Raw genomic sequence first — 17,770 nt, 5'->3', positions numbered from 1 at the left:
GCACTTTTGAATCCTTTGAATGCATTGCACTTTTGAATCCTTGTAAACTACCAACTTTATGGTATTTCTTGAACATCAATGCCTTGCCCCAAAAATGTCTGGCACACCTTCACTTCATCCAAAGTCTTGCAATGTTGCAACTTGCAAGCAGTGGTGGTCTTGATTGTCCAAGGTCATGGTAATGATGCTATTCTAAAATCTCAATTTGTTTGATTAACGCGGATGAGAACTACAGAAAATGAACGAAGTTATTCAGAATTTATGCCATGAGCAAATGAGAAAGCTAGCTATTGTTGGGAAGAAGCAATCAACGCTAAAATGAGCACTTTTGAATCCTTTGAATGCATTGCACTATATCTTTCTTTTCTATTTTTTGAATAATTGCACTATATCTTTCTATTCTATACATGATTCCCAAAATCAGAACAGACAAACACTGTCGAAGGTAGATGGATGGCTAGATACTACCTTCTGGATTGACTTGCAGCAGGATGATTAGCAATCCTTTTGAATGGCTTGACAATTTAGTCTAAAGGAGTTCTACCTATAAAAAGTACAGTGCATGTACAAATGACAAGTCCTAATATCACCTCGGCATCTGAATATCTCCTCTGCCAGATTCACGTCGCTTCTTTAATCTATTAAGAAAACAAGCAAGTGTTATATCATCGCCGCTGTCTGCACCAGCACTCACTTGTTCCTTCCCAGGTTTGATTGTGACCTCCTCTTGTTTAGGTAGATCTCCTGCATCGGGATCATTACAAATGACGTGCTGTTTGGTAGTTTGAGCATGCCTCTTCTTTGTATACTTTTTCCCCATGGAAGCCACAACAGGATCATCAGTCTCATGATCACTTCCTGGACAAATTCTCAACACTCCCCTCATTGGTTCTTGGAGGCCAAGCTTTTGCCCTCTGACTAATTTTCGTCGACCAGCTTCAAGCTTTCTCTTCCTTGATTTATGTAGATAGAAAGAAACAGTATCATCTTCATCTGATGTTCCTATGATTTGATCTGAATAAGACATCGCTGTGGGTTCTTTGCGCACGTCATCCTCATTACTAACAGGTACAATAGCCTTACACTCTCCTGTTGGTTCAGTGCCTCTGTGCTTTCTGTGACGATGTTTCAGAACTTTCTTCTTCTTCAGGGCATCTGAACAAGACATTTCTGTAGGTTCTTTGTGTGCGTCATCCTCATTACTAACAGGTACAATAGCCTTACACTCTCCTGTTAGTTCAGTGCCTTTGTGCCTTCTGTAACGCTGTTTAAGAACTTTCTTCTTCTTCGGGCCATCATCCCCATCACATGTCCGTACCTCAGAATCGCTTATCCCAGGAATTTGACCGTTGTTTCTGTTCCTCCTGGGTCTAATCTTCTTTGGTACAGGCACAACAGCCGCACAGTCTCCTGTGGGTTCATTGTCTTTGTGCCTTCTTTGACGCTGTTTAAGAACTTTCTTCTTCTTCTTCTTCTTCTTCTTTGAGGCATCTTCCCCATCATAAGTCTCAACCTCAGAATTGCTTGTCCCAGGTTCTTCCTCAGAGCAAAGTTGAGAATCGTTTCTATGCCTCCTGGGTTTAATCTTCTTTGGAACTTGGCTGCATTAAATGAAAGGTAGACACCACAAAGATTAGAAAAGCAGGAATTTTCTGTTGGGATAAGTTGTATACACTCTCCACTTACTCAAGCCAAGATGTAAAAAAATTTAACAAAGCTTCTATATATAGGCTGTGTTTACTTCAATACATAGGTGGGGGCAAATGGTTTCATGCAAAAGTTAATTTCTAGCTATTTGGAAAGATGTAAGCAAACTACAATTTCAAGGTCACACTTGAAGACAGGAATTTGACAAGGAAGCAGTCGTTAAATAATAGAAAAAATTTGTTTTGTAGAAAAAGTATTGTCATATATTAATTCATAAAATTCAAGAGAATTTAGGAACACAGTTATGATTTTATATCTACTTTAGTTTACAAAACCGACTTCTAAATAGAAACACTGAATTTCCCAATAAAAGAAGAGACATATGATGAATGGTCTATAAAAAGATGGATGCAGTTCATTTCCTAAACTCGATTAGTAGTACTTCTACTGTCAACATATTGACAGAAACAAGAAGAAAGACTAACACAAGTGTTAGAAAATTATACCTTAATCCTCCCGTCTTCCTAGGATAAGTTAAAGTTTTCATTGAGGTAACATCTTGTAGAAGAAAATCATTAGGGCCAAGGGCTGGACGTTCTTTCTCCCGATCAACAAAGTTGCGGATGAGAGCAGTCTTACGTATTCTTTTCTCTTCTCTGAGCAAGGGCACTTCATCCGGAAACAACACCTTCCATCTCCTGATAAAAATGAAAGTCAGATCAAACTCTAAGACAAACCAAGTGTGGGGAGCAGAATGGAAAAATAAAAGAACTTCACATGTTCAGGAGTCAGGACTCTATACCTCCAGCACATATTATCAGTCCGGTGAGGCACACATGCAGCAACTTTTGACCAGCAATGTCCATATTCTTCAATTGCTGCTATCAACCTTGAGTCCTCTTCTTCAGTCCATTCACCACACCTCAAAGAAGGTTCTAAAGAGTTGACATATCTGCAAACAGAAATTTAAAATTAACAATTTTCTCAAATTAGCAGCATTAAGGTTTAACTACAGGATACAGTATGCTACCTATCTCTGCATTGTGCCTGAGTTCGGCCTGGCACAAACTGAGCTGTCTTATTCCAACTTTTTGACCCAAAAAGCATTTGAGCTACTATCAGGCGTTTGTCTTCCTCTGGAGTCCACTTACCTGCTCTTGTCCTGGTTGGATGAAGTGATTTCTTCCATCTGCATAGCATGAAAACTCATTATTACTGTCAATGAGGCTAAACATGCTGCTATATAGAAAACTAAATTCTAATAAAGGGCAACTAAGGATGGATCAATTCACAAGTTTATTGGAAGGACCTTGAATGACCAAAAGTCAGAGTAAGGTTACTAGGGGAAGAATTGGTCACATGGATCACATAGAAATAAAGCTCAAAACTACTACAGGCCCGGATGAAACCAAAGAGGCTTTTTTTTTTGTGAGTATGAACCCAAAGTAGCTTCACTAAATCTTCACCGATCATCTTAAAATCCCAACAATTAAATAAGGTAATCCATAGCCGCTCATGTTATAGTATTAAACACTCAAGTCAATTACATTATATAATATTCCAAGTCTATTATGACAATAACTCAACTTGCATATTTCCTCAGCAGGAATTACGGTTGCTCTTTCTTAATTACCAAAAGGATAGCATGTAATTTTTTTTATTTGGTCAGAGAGTACAATATACCTTAACTTTTGAATTTGGCAATAGACAGCTTCAAAATGTTTAAACATGAAATGGAGAAGCAAACTAACCTATTAGAGCATTGAGTACCAGTTCGTCCGTTCAAAGCAGAAGCTACAGACTGCCAATTACCCTCACCAAAAGCTTCTACAGCAGAAGCAAGTTTTGCATCCTCATCCTTGGTCCACTCCCGTTTCAGTATGGAAGCATTTAGGCTCCTTTGGTAGCGTGCCAAGCACTGAAATGGAGTCCTGTTAGTCCCCACTGCTTCTGCAATATTATTCCAATCATTGACCCCATTCTTCTTCTGGACAAGATACAGAATCGTCTTATCCTCATCTGTTGTCCACGGTCCATGACTGATTAAGGGATCCTCCCAGTTCAACCACCTGCAAGAAGTAATCACACACATTAAGCTATCCATGTGAGCATGATTACTATGATCTGATAGGCATAAGTTAATGGGAGCATCACATCTATCCTTACTGGAAATCATCACACACACACACACTCAACAGCACTATCTTGATTAATTTCCAAGTCAAAACTATGGGCCCAACATTTATGACATATGCTGACCTTTATAATCAATTCCAACAATGGTAAACGTTTCTGTGATGAAGACCTCATAGAGGTCTAAAATCTCGCTTTATGGAAGGATACACATGCTTCAGGACAATCAATAGAGACAAAAACACTAGTCAAGTACTGCACACATTGACAGATGAAATAAAATTAACACGAACCCAAGTCTCTCACAAACTATCAATGGGTGTAATAATAAATTAGTGACAAACACCTTACGTTGAGTTGTTCACCAAAACTTATTCCTTCACTTAAAGAGAAAATATTATCTGGGTAAACCAAAGATTACAATTAAGTTCCACGAGCCAAACAAAATTAGCATACTGACTAAATTTTGGTCAAACTGTAAATAAGGCCTATTCATGTGAAAAACTGGATACAGTGGTCTGCCAATCCCCTATATACAAGGTCTCTTCCAAAGGTTACACTTCAGCCATAAAAACAACATTTCATGACTATTTTTACAAATAACAAAGACAGAAACATAAAGCAGAAAAAATTGTCATGCAATAAGCTGCAGATGGTAAAGTGGTTTGTCAACATTTGGAGTTTGATCTTTTTATTTGTTTGCAACTTACAAACATAAAAATAAATAAAACCATTAAAAATTTAATGCCACGAGAAAGGCCATACCTTGCTTCACATTCTCCACCAGAGCGACCAGGAACATACATGGAAGCCAACTGCTCCCAGTTAACCTTAGGCAGGAACTCTCTAATGCTATATGGGGTAATTTCGAGATCCTTGATTGAAGCCAAAATTTTATCAATGTCATTCGAGTCTCCATCAGGTGTCTCAGAATAACTGTCAAGGAAATATGAAGTCAGGGAAGGCATGGGAAACAATGTGGAGTATCACAATTCATAAATCAATGTGCACCAATGCAGTCTAAGTAAGCATGATTAAACCAAAAAGTTTCCCCTTTTAGATTGAAGCAAGGCCTGAGCTAGACAAAAAAAATATATTATACCATTCTAATCTCTTTTGAAGCATAACCAATCAACATCCAGTTGGAATTGTACATAACAACAAAATTCAAAGATAAATAGCTGCTAGGTATTGGATATAAAGGGATTTGTGCCTTTCAAGTGTTAAAAAATTACATAACCTATTTATATGTAGGTTGACTAGTTTCATTCTGAACTTTCACCAATTTCAATTTGTTTCACAAAACACTCCAAAATGTGACTGTGACATGACATCGTAAATGATGAAATTGAGTGAAGATACCTTGAATCATCTACGGAAGATTGAAGCACCATTTCCTGAAATTGCTGTCTTATTCCATTTTGAAGATCTTTCTTTTCTACCTCTGACCAATTTTTTCGATCTAATGAAAGTGGAAATTTTGTTGATGCCTTTCTGTAGTTGGCAACATGTGAATTTTCTTCTGGGCCATAAGACATAGCTGAGATAGCTCTGTCATGAGCCTGCAGGAACAATACGTTTAATAGACATTAGGAGGAAGCCACCAAATATCAAAGTAAACGAGCAGGAAGAAGAATATGCTTTCATGTGAAATATCCTAAATAGATCGTCATGAAAACTGACACTCACAGGGAAGGAAGAAATTACAAGTGTCACATTTGCGTCGTCTTTTTTAGAAGTATTATGTTATATGTCACAAAGTAATACAATGGCAAATTGAAAACACCAACCAATGGCTTAAATAAACAAACCAGCAGCCAGCATGAAGGATAACTTCAAATTTCAACCATGAAGAAGCTTGTAATGTAGCCAGTGCACACTGGGTCTTTTTTCATTAATATGTGCATTTTTAAAAATTCCCACCCTCAACCAAGAGTAAGAGTACTTGATGATTACTTGATGAAGCTAGTCAAAAGTAACTATAAAACTCACCTTTGAATCAGCCCTTGGCTTTTTCGTTAAAATTAACTGGACACGAGGATCCTTCTTTTGGGACAGCGCCTCTCCTGTTCGTCTTTTGCAATGAGCTTGAAAGTCTCTAAGGATTTTGACACGCTGCTTCAGTTTGTTGTTCTCCTCAATTTTCGCTTGGATTTGGATAAGCTTACTTCGAAGAAACTTCTGACAGGACCTATTCTTATTAATAGCATCCAGAAAAGCCAGTGCAGACTTTGGGAACCCTGAACTTTTGGTTGGCAACAGAGTTGGCTCACAAGAATCTGACTGAACCCACTCAATGGAAGTGGAAGGCTGTCCCTCTTCATTATCGGTGACCAGAGTAAGAAACCTTTCATGAGCATCAGTTCCAGGTACTTCATTGCAAGTTTCCTCAACTGATTTGCAAGAAGGATCAATCTGCTCTGCACTTTTTTCCTGAGTATCTAAAAAATACGAAAATAAGATCCTTGAGGTGCAATAAAACTGTGGAAACCTACGACCACAGAAAATCAATGCAGAGATAAATTACAAACTATAGTTAAGATTCATACATTCATATTCAAGTAAAAATCAAGTTACTCAATTTTGTCATGCCTTTATCACACTAACTATTACCGAATAGCATCTTCATTACGATTACCATAGTGAGTGAGTTAATTTTATCACTTTGGCAGATCGATTGCAATTCATGTTGTTTCTTAAGTTTGTTGTGTAACATACACCAGGATCATACACGATAAGCATTTTGATGTATTGTATTTATTACCATCTTACTCCTAACCCTAAATTAGCTGAAAATGTAAGATTCTAAACTATCCAAGTGATGGCCAATCAATGAACAAAAGGTGAAAAGCTTTCGCTGAATCCCAATTCTCCTATTTCTGCTAAAAAATTGACCTAATTGTAGCCACTATACTACAGTAACAATTAGCATACACAAATGCATTAACAGACATTAAGCAAGGCATACCGTTCTCGTAGGCGGCGAAACGTTTCCGAACGGCGAGCAGCGTCTGGTAGTCGTCCTCCTCCTCGTCGGAGGCAGAAGGCGGAAGCAAAGTACAGAGAGGCTTCAGCGAAAGAGGCTTGAGAGAAGTGTTGGAGAATTGGCTCTTGATTTTGCGGAGCAGCTCGAGGTCCTCGTCGAAATCGGAGTCGGAATTGGGAGCCGAGGAGAGGTCTACGTCGTCGTTTTGGTTGCTGCTAGGGTTTTCGTCGTCGTTTTTGGTGGTGATGTCGTCGGGGTCTTTGCCGGTGAGCATACAGGCGCGACGGAGGGCCTCGATGTCGGCGTTGAAGCCGTCGTCATCATCGTCGTCTTCGTCGTCTTGTTCGTCGTAGTAAGAAAGCTCGTCGTTCTCGGCGAGAGGAGACATTGTTTTGCGTCGGAGAAGAGAGAGAGGGCGCCAAGATTGTGGCGGAGTTTGAAGCGGCTATAAAAGCAAAAACGCAGAGAAGCGGGTTTGCAAAATAACAGAAGCGGTTCGGGTTTTTATGTACTTTTGGGTTTCAATTTTGGACCTTCCGAAAGTTGGGTTTGAGGCCCAACAAATATTTGTGTTTAAATTATTCATTGGTTAACCTAAAATTCTAGGGTGTATCTGATATTCTGATGTATTGAAGCTACGTGATACCATTCATGTTTATCTTAAATCTCTAATTATTAACAGTTACTTAGGCTCTAGTGAATAATTTTTAATTTAATACAAAATTATTTATTTATATTCAAATTAAAAATTAAAAACTATAAACTAAATAAAAATCATATCTCAATCTCATGGAAACTATAGCTCATATATCTATCTAAAAAAAAAAAAAATCTCGTAAATGTGGACCACACAATTTTTGGCTAAAGTTGTATGTTCTCATTTTCTCTCCAAATTTTTCTCACATTCAAACTTCTCAAGCTGATGGAACTCAAAAATCAAGACTAAATTTTCTTTTTAATGATTTTTAAAAATTGAAAATAATAAAATTCAAAAGAAAAAATTTTGTTAGAGGTTTCAGTGTTCCGTTAATTGGAAAAATATGCTCTACGAATGATAAGTTTATGAAACATGAGAATTTCAAGAAAAAATAGTATTAACAAGGTTTGACATATTTCGTTATGTCATTGTATTTCACAATTGTTATAATAACATCTCACAACGAGCCAACCATACAAAAGAATTTTTATATTAATTCAAATTCTCATTAATAAAGCATGATATATAGAATGTGGTCCAATTCACCGAATAATGAAATCCCGTAGCAAATTTTCTTTTTCCTAATTTTAATTTTATGCAAGGAAGGAAAAAAAAAAAAGGAAAATGCAATGCACGCGCGTTAACACCCGCGGGAATTTCAACTAAATTTGGCGGTAAAACAATTTCATCAAAATGCAGCGTGGCAAACTCCCATTTGCTCCTCTTCCCGCCATTTTCTCCAACATTAAGCCCCCAATTTTTCCTCATTTCATTAATCCAGAGAACCCAAAAACCCTAGAAATTGAAAAACCCCAAAACCCCAACAAGCAAAATGGGCATCAAAGATCTCCTCAGATTCATCAAACCCTACATTCAAATCATTCATATCAAGAAATACGCCGGCAAACGAGTAAGTTTTCAATCCCAAGTTTTGATTTTTAACCTTCTCAGGTTGATTTTGAATTGGGTCACTCACTTAGATTGGAAATGTGGGTTTTGTGAATTGATTTTCAGGTGGGTATTGATGCCTATTCATGGCTTCACAAAGGAGGTATTAAAGTTCTGTTCTTTACTGCTTTGATTTTTACTTCAGTTGGGTAATGGGATTCTCATTTCAATTTTTTTTTCTTTTTCAAATTTGTTATGGCAGCATATTCATGTAGCATGGAGCTGTGTATGAATTCGAATAGCGAAAGGAGATTGAAATACATTGACTATTTTATGCACCGGATACATATGCTTCAACACCATGAGATAACCCCAGTGGTGGTTTTTGATGGTGGCAATGTACCATGTAAGGCTGCCACTGGGGATGAACGCCACAGGCAAGTTTCTTTAACTCTTTTTTTTCCAACATTAGTGCTTTGATTTTTTCGCCTACTTGTTCATTTTGTGAAACGGTGTTTGTGTTCTTAATCCGAAATGTTATCACTGATTCAGGAGAAGGAAGAAATTTCATGATTTGGCAATGGAAAAAGTAGAAGAAGGGAATGTTAGAGCTGCCACCGAGCTCTTTCAGGTATATATTCAATGTTATTCAGCAGTTGTACTGCATAGTACAGCGTATGTCATTATATGCTATTAGCTTTACTCTTCTTCTAGCCAAGTTCATATTGGAAATTGATTTGGGTTTGCGACATTTGGAGATAGTGGCTTAACTAGAAATTATGTATTACTTCTCATCCATTTTTGTATTCATTGCTCGGTTTTGAAGATTACAATAATTGGACTAGTTCTACAGAATCCTGAGTTATAAACTTGTCGACTTACAGTGATTGCAGTTTCATTTAAACATGCCCAGTTGTTCATGTTTGTCAACTCATGACTCTATGGAGAGTCCAGAAAGCATGTTAGGAATATCGAATGCGGTTCAGAGTTTTATGGATTTTATAATTGGATACTATTTCCTGCCCATTGTCTATCTGATTATCTAATCTGTTTGTTTATCATTGTAGAGAGCGGTGAGTGTAACTCCATCTATGGCACATGAGCTGATAAAGGTAATTACTTTCTACTTTTCTAGGTTTATTTCTTACTTTTTGTAAAGTTTGAATTCAATTGTCATACCATTGCCTTTTCATTCGTATTTCTGGAATCGAACCTCATCCACTTGATGCATTTTCTTGTCTGGTCATTCTGTTCGTATCATCAGAGCTCATTGCCTTTTTATTTATCTTTAACCACAAGTAATTTCTCCACTGTTGGCCTTCCAGATTCTGAGATCCGAGAACATTGAATTTGTTGTAGCTCCATATGAGGCTGATGCGCAGCTAGCATACCTGGCCAGTCTTGAAGCAGAAAAGGGTGGAATTGCAGCAGTCATCACTGAGGATAGTGATCTAGTGGCATATGGCTGCCAAGCTGTAAGAACTTCCACAAAAATTTGATACGGTGCTGATGGAGGTTCAATGCTCTCTTTTTTTACTTCATTTTCATCATATATTATTGAACTTTGCTGGTCTTTTGTTTGTCTTGATTTGCATTGGTTACAAACAGATAATCTTTAAGATGGACCAATTTGGCAATGGTGACGAGTTACTGCTGGACAATGTTTTTAATCAAGTGGACCGCACACCTTCCTTCCAAAATTTTGACCTCGAATTATTTACAGGCTAGTTCAATGTCATGCTAAACCTTTCTCTATATGAATGTGTTTTCAGTGGCAATGTCTATGAGCTATGATGCTGTCACCCACAAACCATCAATCTGAAAAAGTTACAAGATGTTACGACATAACCTACTTTTGTATAACCAACTCCTATGTCTCAAATAGCTTCACACAGTATGTTTTCTTTATAAAGGGTTGTCCTTCTTTCCTCCCAAATTTTTCTTTAGAGTTTTTTTTTTCCTTTTTTTTTTTTAAGTTATGTAAACATGCTTTTCATTTCAGGACAATACAATGTATCTCAGTAGCTCAACTATGCATTTTCAATGTATGAACCAGTTTATTATTTGGCATTATTGCAGGTATGTGTGTCTTGGCTGGCTGTGATTTCCTTCCATCTGTTCCTGGAATTGGGATTGGTAAAGCTTATGCCTTGGTTTCTAAGTATCAAAACTTAGATCGCGTAAGTATGCTTTCAGCTTCTTAATAATGTTGACAAAAATATTGAAGATGTAGTATGTACTGATACAGCAGACAAACAAATAAAGGAGGCATACTTGAGACCTATATACATTCCTTTCGCAACCATTTATTGGCATGAACTTAAATCTGGAGTGCATAAATTTAATGTAGGTGCAGTTTTATGTATTGTGCCTTTACTTAGGCATCATGTTCATGAATATGTATTGCATCTCAACAGAAGAGATTTTATTGAGGGCAGATAATATCAACTGTTTGTAACCTTATACATTGTAAAGGACTTTACTTGATCTCTATTTTCTAGACTTTGTACTGTGGTGAGTTTCATGATATAATGCTGAAGAAGGACTAATGACAGGCTTAAAATTTTGGGGGGCAATGACATATAGCCATATGGCCATTTTTGTTTTCTTATAACTTCATTCTTTATTTATTTATTTATTTTTGCTTTCTTGTTCTTTTAGAACTGTGATCATGTCTCATGTTTCATTTTTTGTTTGCAGGCTTTATCAGTTTTGAAATTGCAGAAGGGCAATCAAATGCCTGAAGATTACCCCAGATCTTTCAGAGAAGCAGCTGCAGTTTTCCAGCATGCTCAAGTGTGAGTAATATTAGAGTAGCTTACTTTAGTGATAAGGCTTCAAACTTTTGGTGTTTTTTTTCATTACTGATTCCTGGCACCTTATTTGCATTCATACAGATACGACTCTGACAAGAAAATTGTCAAGCATATGAGACCCATACCACAAGAGCTTGTGGAGTCCCTTGATGGAGAACTTGATTTCCTGGGACCGTATCTTTTTGTTATTTATCTCTTGTTGTTTCCAGGTTAAATTTATTCTTACCTACAAGGTTTGCCTGTTTCATATCGCATTTGTTTTCCTTGACCACAAATTGAACTAGAGAAATCCCTTCATCAATAGCCATTGCAATTGCTGAAGGAAAATTGGACCCCATAAGTATGGAGGCCTTTGATCATTTCCCCAGTTCCAGTTCTAGACATAGGTCAGATCCCATTAAGAGCCAAATTACTCATCACTTTCAGAGATCTGAGACTGCTACTGTATCTGCACAAGTCAGTAGCTTTGTGGCCTTTTCCCATAAAACCAGAAAACAAGATATTACTACACCTACAGGCAAGTTTCTTTTTTGTCCTCCCATCACATAAACTCTGTTTGAAGGCTTCTTAGCATCATGACATTTTCTGTTTTTGACTCATACTCCGAACTCTGTATATATGCAGACTCAAACACTGAAACTTCATGCATGTCTTTACTTTTTACATTAGGAGTATTATTATGAACTTGTGTATATATGGACAACCAAATATATCCGTGTGCAAGTTTTTGCATATGTGTAGCATCTAAATTATACAACAAACATAGTTAAACCTTTTCTTAACCAATGTATAAGGTGCTTATTGCATGTCTTACAATGGTGACATTTTGCTGTACAGAAAAGCAGAATCCAGTTTTAGATGAAAAGAAGTATTTGAATGAAGCTGCAGCACTTGGAAAACTAATTATTCCTTCGACAAAGAATGAAGTCACAGAAAGTACCACAGCTCCCAACAATATCCCCTTGAAGGCTCGTGCCAGCAATCCTTTCAAGAAAAGGAAACAGGAAACCAACTTGGATCAAATAGGTAGCAACACGAGGCAAGTTTCAATTGCAAGTGATGTAGAGATATTGGATTCCTTGTGTGCCTCCACCAGTAACGTATCTTCAATAGTTATCGATGATAGCCCCAGAAAAAGAAAAAATGATATTCACTTGGATGACATAGAGAGTGAGAGCAGTCAGGAACAGGTTTCTGTGGTGACAAGCACACAGATAAAATCTTCAGAATCTCAGGAAAGTGTAAATTCTAAGCTATCCAAGCAAAAGAGGATGGTGAAAAATGACAAGTTGAAGAGAAACAGCTGTTCAACAAATAAAAAAGGCAGTATCTTGAATTTCTATTCACCTGTATGATTTATAATTCTTTAATGAATTATATTTGTATTCTCCTAGATTCTTTTTGGAGACTACTAGCTACATTGATCGAGCTAATTCTTCGTTCATTCAAGTTTTCTGGAATAGTACCTTGGAAAGGCTGATCTATGAGAAAATCATGATAGTATTTTCAAGCTAATCATTACTTTTTATATATTTAATTTATCAACAATACAGTGACAAGTTTGAGAAGTTGCTCCCAACCAACCCAAATTAACCAAAGCAAACTAGTGTTGAACCAAGGAACTGTTCAATTCGATTTGACATTTCTTTATTTGAGTATTACATAGCCAGGGACTTGGAACAAAAGAAAAGGGGATATAGGCAAATTAGGCTTCCCAGAAAACAGCCGGGCATGTGTATGCTTTTTCCTTTGAGATTAGCTACTTGAGATCTCATCATGTATCGAACAACTGAGAAGTTTCATTTCTGACTACAACAAAGACGAAGATGGCACAGGTCCTAGGAAACTTTTCCCTGTTTATTAACCACAGCTTTGTTCCATCTCTTTTCCTGTTAAAGTTAACTACAAGCTTTGTCCTTGTTAAACCTGCTGAGTTTGACAAGTTCCAGACTCCCACATTGCAAAAAGAGTGGAAGCAAGTGATGAGTACCCATATAAAATACACAGAAAGCAGCAAGGATTCCTTACTTACCTGGACGGGGTCAATGGGTGATCAAGAAGACCTATAGCCTAGGCTTGTGACCTCCATTGCACTACGGAGGGGTGCTTGCCTATGGTCTCCCCAACGAGGGAGAGCCAACGTCATAATTTGTGTTAGGAGGGGCCTGCGTTCGCGCGGCCCCTCGCAATTGTAGTGTGAACTTTTCTTCCCTCTTGGTGCATGGGTTGAACCAAAATGTATAAATTGAGAAGGATGGTAGGGTAGAAAAGCAGAATGTCCTTCATAGCACAGCAAAAACAAACTAGTTTTATTATCAGTACTCTTTTAACAGCTCAGCATGAAGTCTATCCTAATGCTTCTTTTCTTTGGTAAGAAGTTTCTTGAACCAGTAGGCTGACATCTTTGGGTATCTCTTGAGGGTGGTGAAGTCAACATAGACTATGCCAAACCTTGAAGTGAAACCCGATCTCCATTCGAAGTTGTCGAGCAATGACCAAGCAAAGTAGCCTACCACATTGGCTCCCTCATCAACTGCCTTCTTCAGTTGCTCCAAATAGCTTCTGTAGAAGTTGATCCTATTGGTATCGTGCAATGCCTTTGGAAGCGTCTGGTTTCCGGGGTTATCCATGCCTGCAAATCAAACAACATGAATTGGTGAACTGCTGGAAAGGAAAAACAAAATTAAGAGAAGAGGATGAGGCTTTTGTAGAGTAAGTACCGTTTTCGGATAAAATCACAGGCGGGTTCCCATAATGCTCTTTTATGTAGGTTACACACTTGTACATACCCCATGGTACTTGGTAGAGCCAAGAAGAGTATGCCTGTAAAATGCTCAATTTATGATCATACATCAAAACGAAACGAGTGAATTAAAGACTTCGAAGTGAAAGCAATTTATGTCTGACTGGATTGTAGTTTACCCTAGGACCAATGGGCACTCCATTCTTCTCAACTGCAAAATTCATGACAGATGCTTATGAGTGATGACTGATGACCATATCATTTAAGTAAAATTCTCCATCTTAGATAAAGAGGAGACCATCTTACCAGCAAATCCTGCATTCCAGTCATTTTGGTATCCCAAGGCATTTGGTTTTGTTTTGTTTTGATGTGGATCATATATGTAATAAGTTGTATACTGGTTGATGCCTACAAAATCCATTGAGCCCTTCACCATCATAGCCTCCTCTTTTGTAAACTTAGGTAGCCTATTGCCAACAATATTTTGGATTGTTTTCGGATACTCCCCATATACAATCGGATGAATGAACCTATTGAAAAACCAATTAGCCCCATTACATAAATGTTAACTGTGTTGTATAGGTCTAAATTGCGCCAAATGTTTAGATTCTTACCATCCAACATGAAAGTCTCTTGCCCTTTGAGCTGCATATCTGTCAGCCTTTGATCTGGTAAGAGGCTCATACCAGTGAAAATCCAAGACAATACCAATCCTTCCTTTTTGTGTTTTCTGAAAAATGCACATACCTCAGCATCAGCTAATCAATACCAAATTTAATCTCTCATGAATCAAACTCTGGTCAATACATTTTCCCTCACCTGATACTTTTCGCGGTATCTCTGAACAGCAGCTGCATGTGACAAAATCAAATGATGAGCAGCAATGTAAGGCTCAGTTCCTGAATTCCCAGCTGTGCAATTTCCATAAGCTTTAGAGCACCGTTTCGGAGGATTCAGTCCATTGTCATAGCCATCAGCAGCTACCACTCTAGGCTCATTGAATGTCATCCAGTTCTTCACTCTGTCTCCAAATGTTTTGAAGCAAAATTCTGCGTAATCTGCAAAATCCTTCCTATCAAGTTTGAAGCAAATCTCAAATTCCAGTACTACTATTTATAAAACTTGGTCAAACTAATTCCAAGTGAAGTACTTACACTACTTTGTCACTTAACAACCCCAGGTACTTTTGCTCAAGTGCTAGGGGAAGATCATAGTGATACAAATTTGCATAAGGAGTAATGCCTGCAGAACAAGGCATATAGAACAATCAAAATCAAGCAATACTGGGAGCACATTGATAGCAATATCAGCATTTTCTATGTTCTGAATTGTACTGCAGCATTACTTTTACCTCTTTTGAGTAGGTAGTTAATTAACCGGTTGTAGTATGCAACCCCTTTCCAATTCACTTTCCCAGTACCATCTACATAAGTTTAAGAACAAGACACAAAAGAACTCAGCAAATACAAAAATAAATGAAAAATGCAAGTGAATGATGAAGAAATATATTACCTGGGAAGATTCTGGACCATGATATTGAGAACCGATAGGCATCAAAATTTAGGTTTTTCATGATATCAATGTCTTCCTGTAACAACAAAACCAGACTTTCAATCTCATATTTCCAACCACCAAAACCCAAAAGAAAGGGAAAAAAAAACAAACAAACATGTACATGTATACTTCTTTTCAAAAAGTTGCAGTCCAAATACATAAACTTGTATTTTCTAGAGTACGTGATGCTTCGACATTTAAAATTTTCAACCGCTACATCTGTTTCTCCATTGAATCTAACGATCTAAAAACTCGAACAACCCGCATTTCCAGAACACAATAAAATTTTCATAGTAAAATAAAACTTACTTTGTAACGGTGATATTGGTCCACTGTAACATCTGCTGTATCATTATTTGCAATATTTCCTATGTCCAAAAGAGTTCAAGTATACAATATTATATCCCACACTGAATAAATAGTTAATTAGAATAGTGCTGTATTGGGATCGTAATAAACAAGCCGTTAAGGGAAATAATTGCAATAAAAATTTGTTTGGTTGAACTATTTGAACCCAACAAATTTCTAGGTGTACCCAGGCCTAATATTTTCAATTTGCTATTTCCAATTTTACCCCCATTTTAAAAATATTTATATTTCATTGTCAACACTCATTTTCTCTCTCACAGACCCGATTTGAAAGCTACCCAGATTCATTAACACAAGAGTCAATATGTTTGCAAGACCTCTTGTACACATAGTATATAAATCTATTTGCAGTATATTAAAAGCATAAAAGGAAGAGGATTAGCTTCATCAATTGGTGTAGATTTGATATACGGAGTTCTTAGTCTCCATACTAATTGAACAAATTCAGGCAAGCAGAACTCTCTGTGGTAACTGGCATTTATATCTATCAATTGGTATCAAATTGACAATTAATATTCGCGTATCCAGATCTGAAGATATATGAGGATTTCAATAAGCAAGAGAGCAGGGTGTACATTCCAATAAGCAACAGCACAATCATATATGCAAGATTGCAGGGGGAGTAAAATCATATATGCATGGTGGGGAGGTGCCGCTGGTATTAATCCATAATAAATTGGGAGAAGTTGGATGTACCCAGCGATTTCTTTTTCTTTTTATTTATTTAATTAACTAAGGGTAAAATAGAAAATTAAATTTTTGCTGGGTTTATTTAGACATTTGCTGGTACACTTAGTAAGACCCAAATTTGTTTTACCTGGGATTTTAACGAAGGTATCCCAAATGCTAGGTCCACGACCTTCCTTGTTGGCCATGCCTTCCACCTGATAAGCTGACGTCGCCGTTCCGAACACAAACCCCTTCGGAAAACCAGCTCTCAGTCCACCCTCGACCTCAGGGAACGGAGCTCCAATGTGCTCCGCTGCACCCACAACGTACTGGATCACACCAACAAGACCGAGCAACAAGACCAGCAATGGTGTAGTTCTCATCTTCAAGCTTAAGTTACAGAAAAGAAGAAAAGAGAAGAAAAGTATATGGCTACTCTGTTTATACTTTATAGATAAAGAGGACAGTGTTTATATAAAGAATATATAAATTATATGCGTTTCTTAGGAAGCATACAAAAGTGGGAAAATGGAGTGACGCTGGCGCTGCATGCGTCATATACTTCAAACCTAGCTAGCCTGGCCCTTGCTTGGGGCTATATGGGACCATCCACCTACAATCATTCGTTCATGCATGGAACTTCTAAGAAAATGGCATCCAATTCCACAGTGTCACTGATCTTTTAGTCCTTCATTGACTAAAACAGTTTCCGCTCTCTGCTCAGTTTGGATTTTTTTTTTTTTTTTTGAGAAGTTTTTGGCTTCTGGGTTTTATGAGGTTTTGAGGTGAAATGGCCCGAATGGGTAGGAAAGTTTGGAACTTTTGGGGTGTTAAATGGCTTTCTGGGTTTTTTAGGTTTTAATTGGAAAAAGGGTGGTGTAGACTCTGCATGCAGTCCCAGTGTATTTCTCCCGGGTTAATTAGTTTGGTGATGAAGGACCCGAAAAGATGAGCCGCCTATTTATCTAGGTCGCACCACTGTAGGAAAGAGGTAATTGATAATCATTCATTGAGATTATGAGTTCGCTTGGTTTGAGAATCGAAATGTCAAACTCTTAAGTTCAAGAATGTATTTTATATCTTTGATTAGGAGCAAAACGATCCAGTTGGAATTTTATATTTCTTTTGTGCTTCCCCAGTTTCATATCTTTTATGTATTTTACAAGCTTGATAGTTGATACATGAAGTCACCAACTGATGTGTATAAGAAATTATGCTGATTTTTTTAATCAATTTGGCACCTTACAAATGGTGAGCAATGTTCAATC

General features: G+C 37.4%; 3 protein-coding genes and 1 non-coding gene across 5 annotated transcripts; 2 read left to right on the top strand and 2 right to left on the bottom strand.

Annotated features, from left to right (window-relative positions):
• Positions 1 to 354: 354 nt before the first annotated feature.
• Positions 355 to 7,338, bottom strand: LOC112179075 (myb-like protein L). Its single transcript, XM_024317390.2, has 9 exons — positions 6,749 to 7,338; positions 5,773 to 6,221; positions 5,143 to 5,342; positions 4,546 to 4,716; positions 3,399 to 3,716; positions 2,678 to 2,836; positions 2,450 to 2,599; positions 2,154 to 2,345; positions 355 to 1,601 (listed from the first exon to the last, which is right to left on the bottom strand). The coding sequence occupies exons 1-9, from the start codon at positions 7,152 to 7,154 to the stop codon at positions 587 to 589; spliced, it is 3,060 nt and encodes a 1,019-aa protein (XP_024173158.1). The 5' UTR covers positions 7,155 to 7,338; the 3' UTR covers positions 355 to 586.
• An 847-nt stretch (positions 7,339 to 8,185) lies between these two features.
• LOC112180415 (exonuclease 1) lies at positions 8,186 to 12,959 on the top strand. Its single transcript, XM_024318965.2, has 12 exons — positions 8,186 to 8,373; positions 8,478 to 8,514; positions 8,614 to 8,788; positions 8,904 to 8,982; positions 9,419 to 9,463; positions 9,677 to 9,826; positions 9,960 to 10,074; positions 10,431 to 10,531; positions 11,052 to 11,149; positions 11,249 to 11,341; positions 11,452 to 11,684; positions 12,005 to 12,959. The coding sequence occupies exons 1-12, from the start codon at positions 8,296 to 8,298 to the stop codon at positions 12,520 to 12,522; spliced, it is 1,722 nt and encodes a 573-aa protein (XP_024174733.1). The 5' UTR covers positions 8,186 to 8,295; the 3' UTR covers positions 12,523 to 12,959.
• A 232-nt stretch (positions 12,960 to 13,191) lies between these two features.
• LOC112181082 lies at positions 13,192 to 13,353 on the top strand. The gene has a single exon (XR_002928688.1). It is a non-coding gene; the product is annotated as a U1 spliceosomal RNA (small nuclear RNA).
• A 77-nt stretch (positions 13,354 to 13,430) lies between these two features.
• On the bottom strand, positions 13,431 to 16,942 carry LOC112178838 (beta-glucosidase 44). 2 transcript variants are annotated; one of them, XM_024317078.2, is made up of 11 exons: positions 16,651 to 16,942; positions 15,774 to 15,832; positions 15,423 to 15,498; positions 15,262 to 15,333; positions 15,065 to 15,152; positions 14,730 to 14,982; positions 14,525 to 14,640; positions 14,217 to 14,440; positions 14,090 to 14,121; positions 13,888 to 13,990; positions 13,431 to 13,799 (listed from the first exon to the last, which is right to left on the bottom strand). In XM_024317078.2, the coding sequence occupies exons 1-11, from the start codon at positions 16,883 to 16,885 to the stop codon at positions 13,519 to 13,521; spliced, it is 1,539 nt and encodes a 512-aa protein (XP_024172846.1). In that variant the 5' UTR covers positions 16,886 to 16,942; the 3' UTR covers positions 13,431 to 13,518. The 2 variants fall into 2 exon arrangements, with proteins under 2 accessions (XP_024172846.1, XP_040366317.1); XM_040510383.1 differs by lacking the exon at positions 15,774 to 15,832 and having other exon boundaries at positions 16,651 to 16,784.
• Positions 16,943 to 17,770: the final 828 nt, after the last annotated feature.

This window comes from Rosa chinensis, chromosome 7 (genome assembly GCF_002994745.2).
Source record: "Rosa chinensis cultivar Old Blush chromosome 7, RchiOBHm-V2, whole genome shotgun sequence".
Lineage (NCBI taxonomy): Eukaryota > Viridiplantae > Streptophyta > Magnoliopsida > Rosales > Rosaceae > Rosa > Rosa chinensis.
This window is presented reverse-complemented; position numbering and strand designations above follow the sequence as displayed.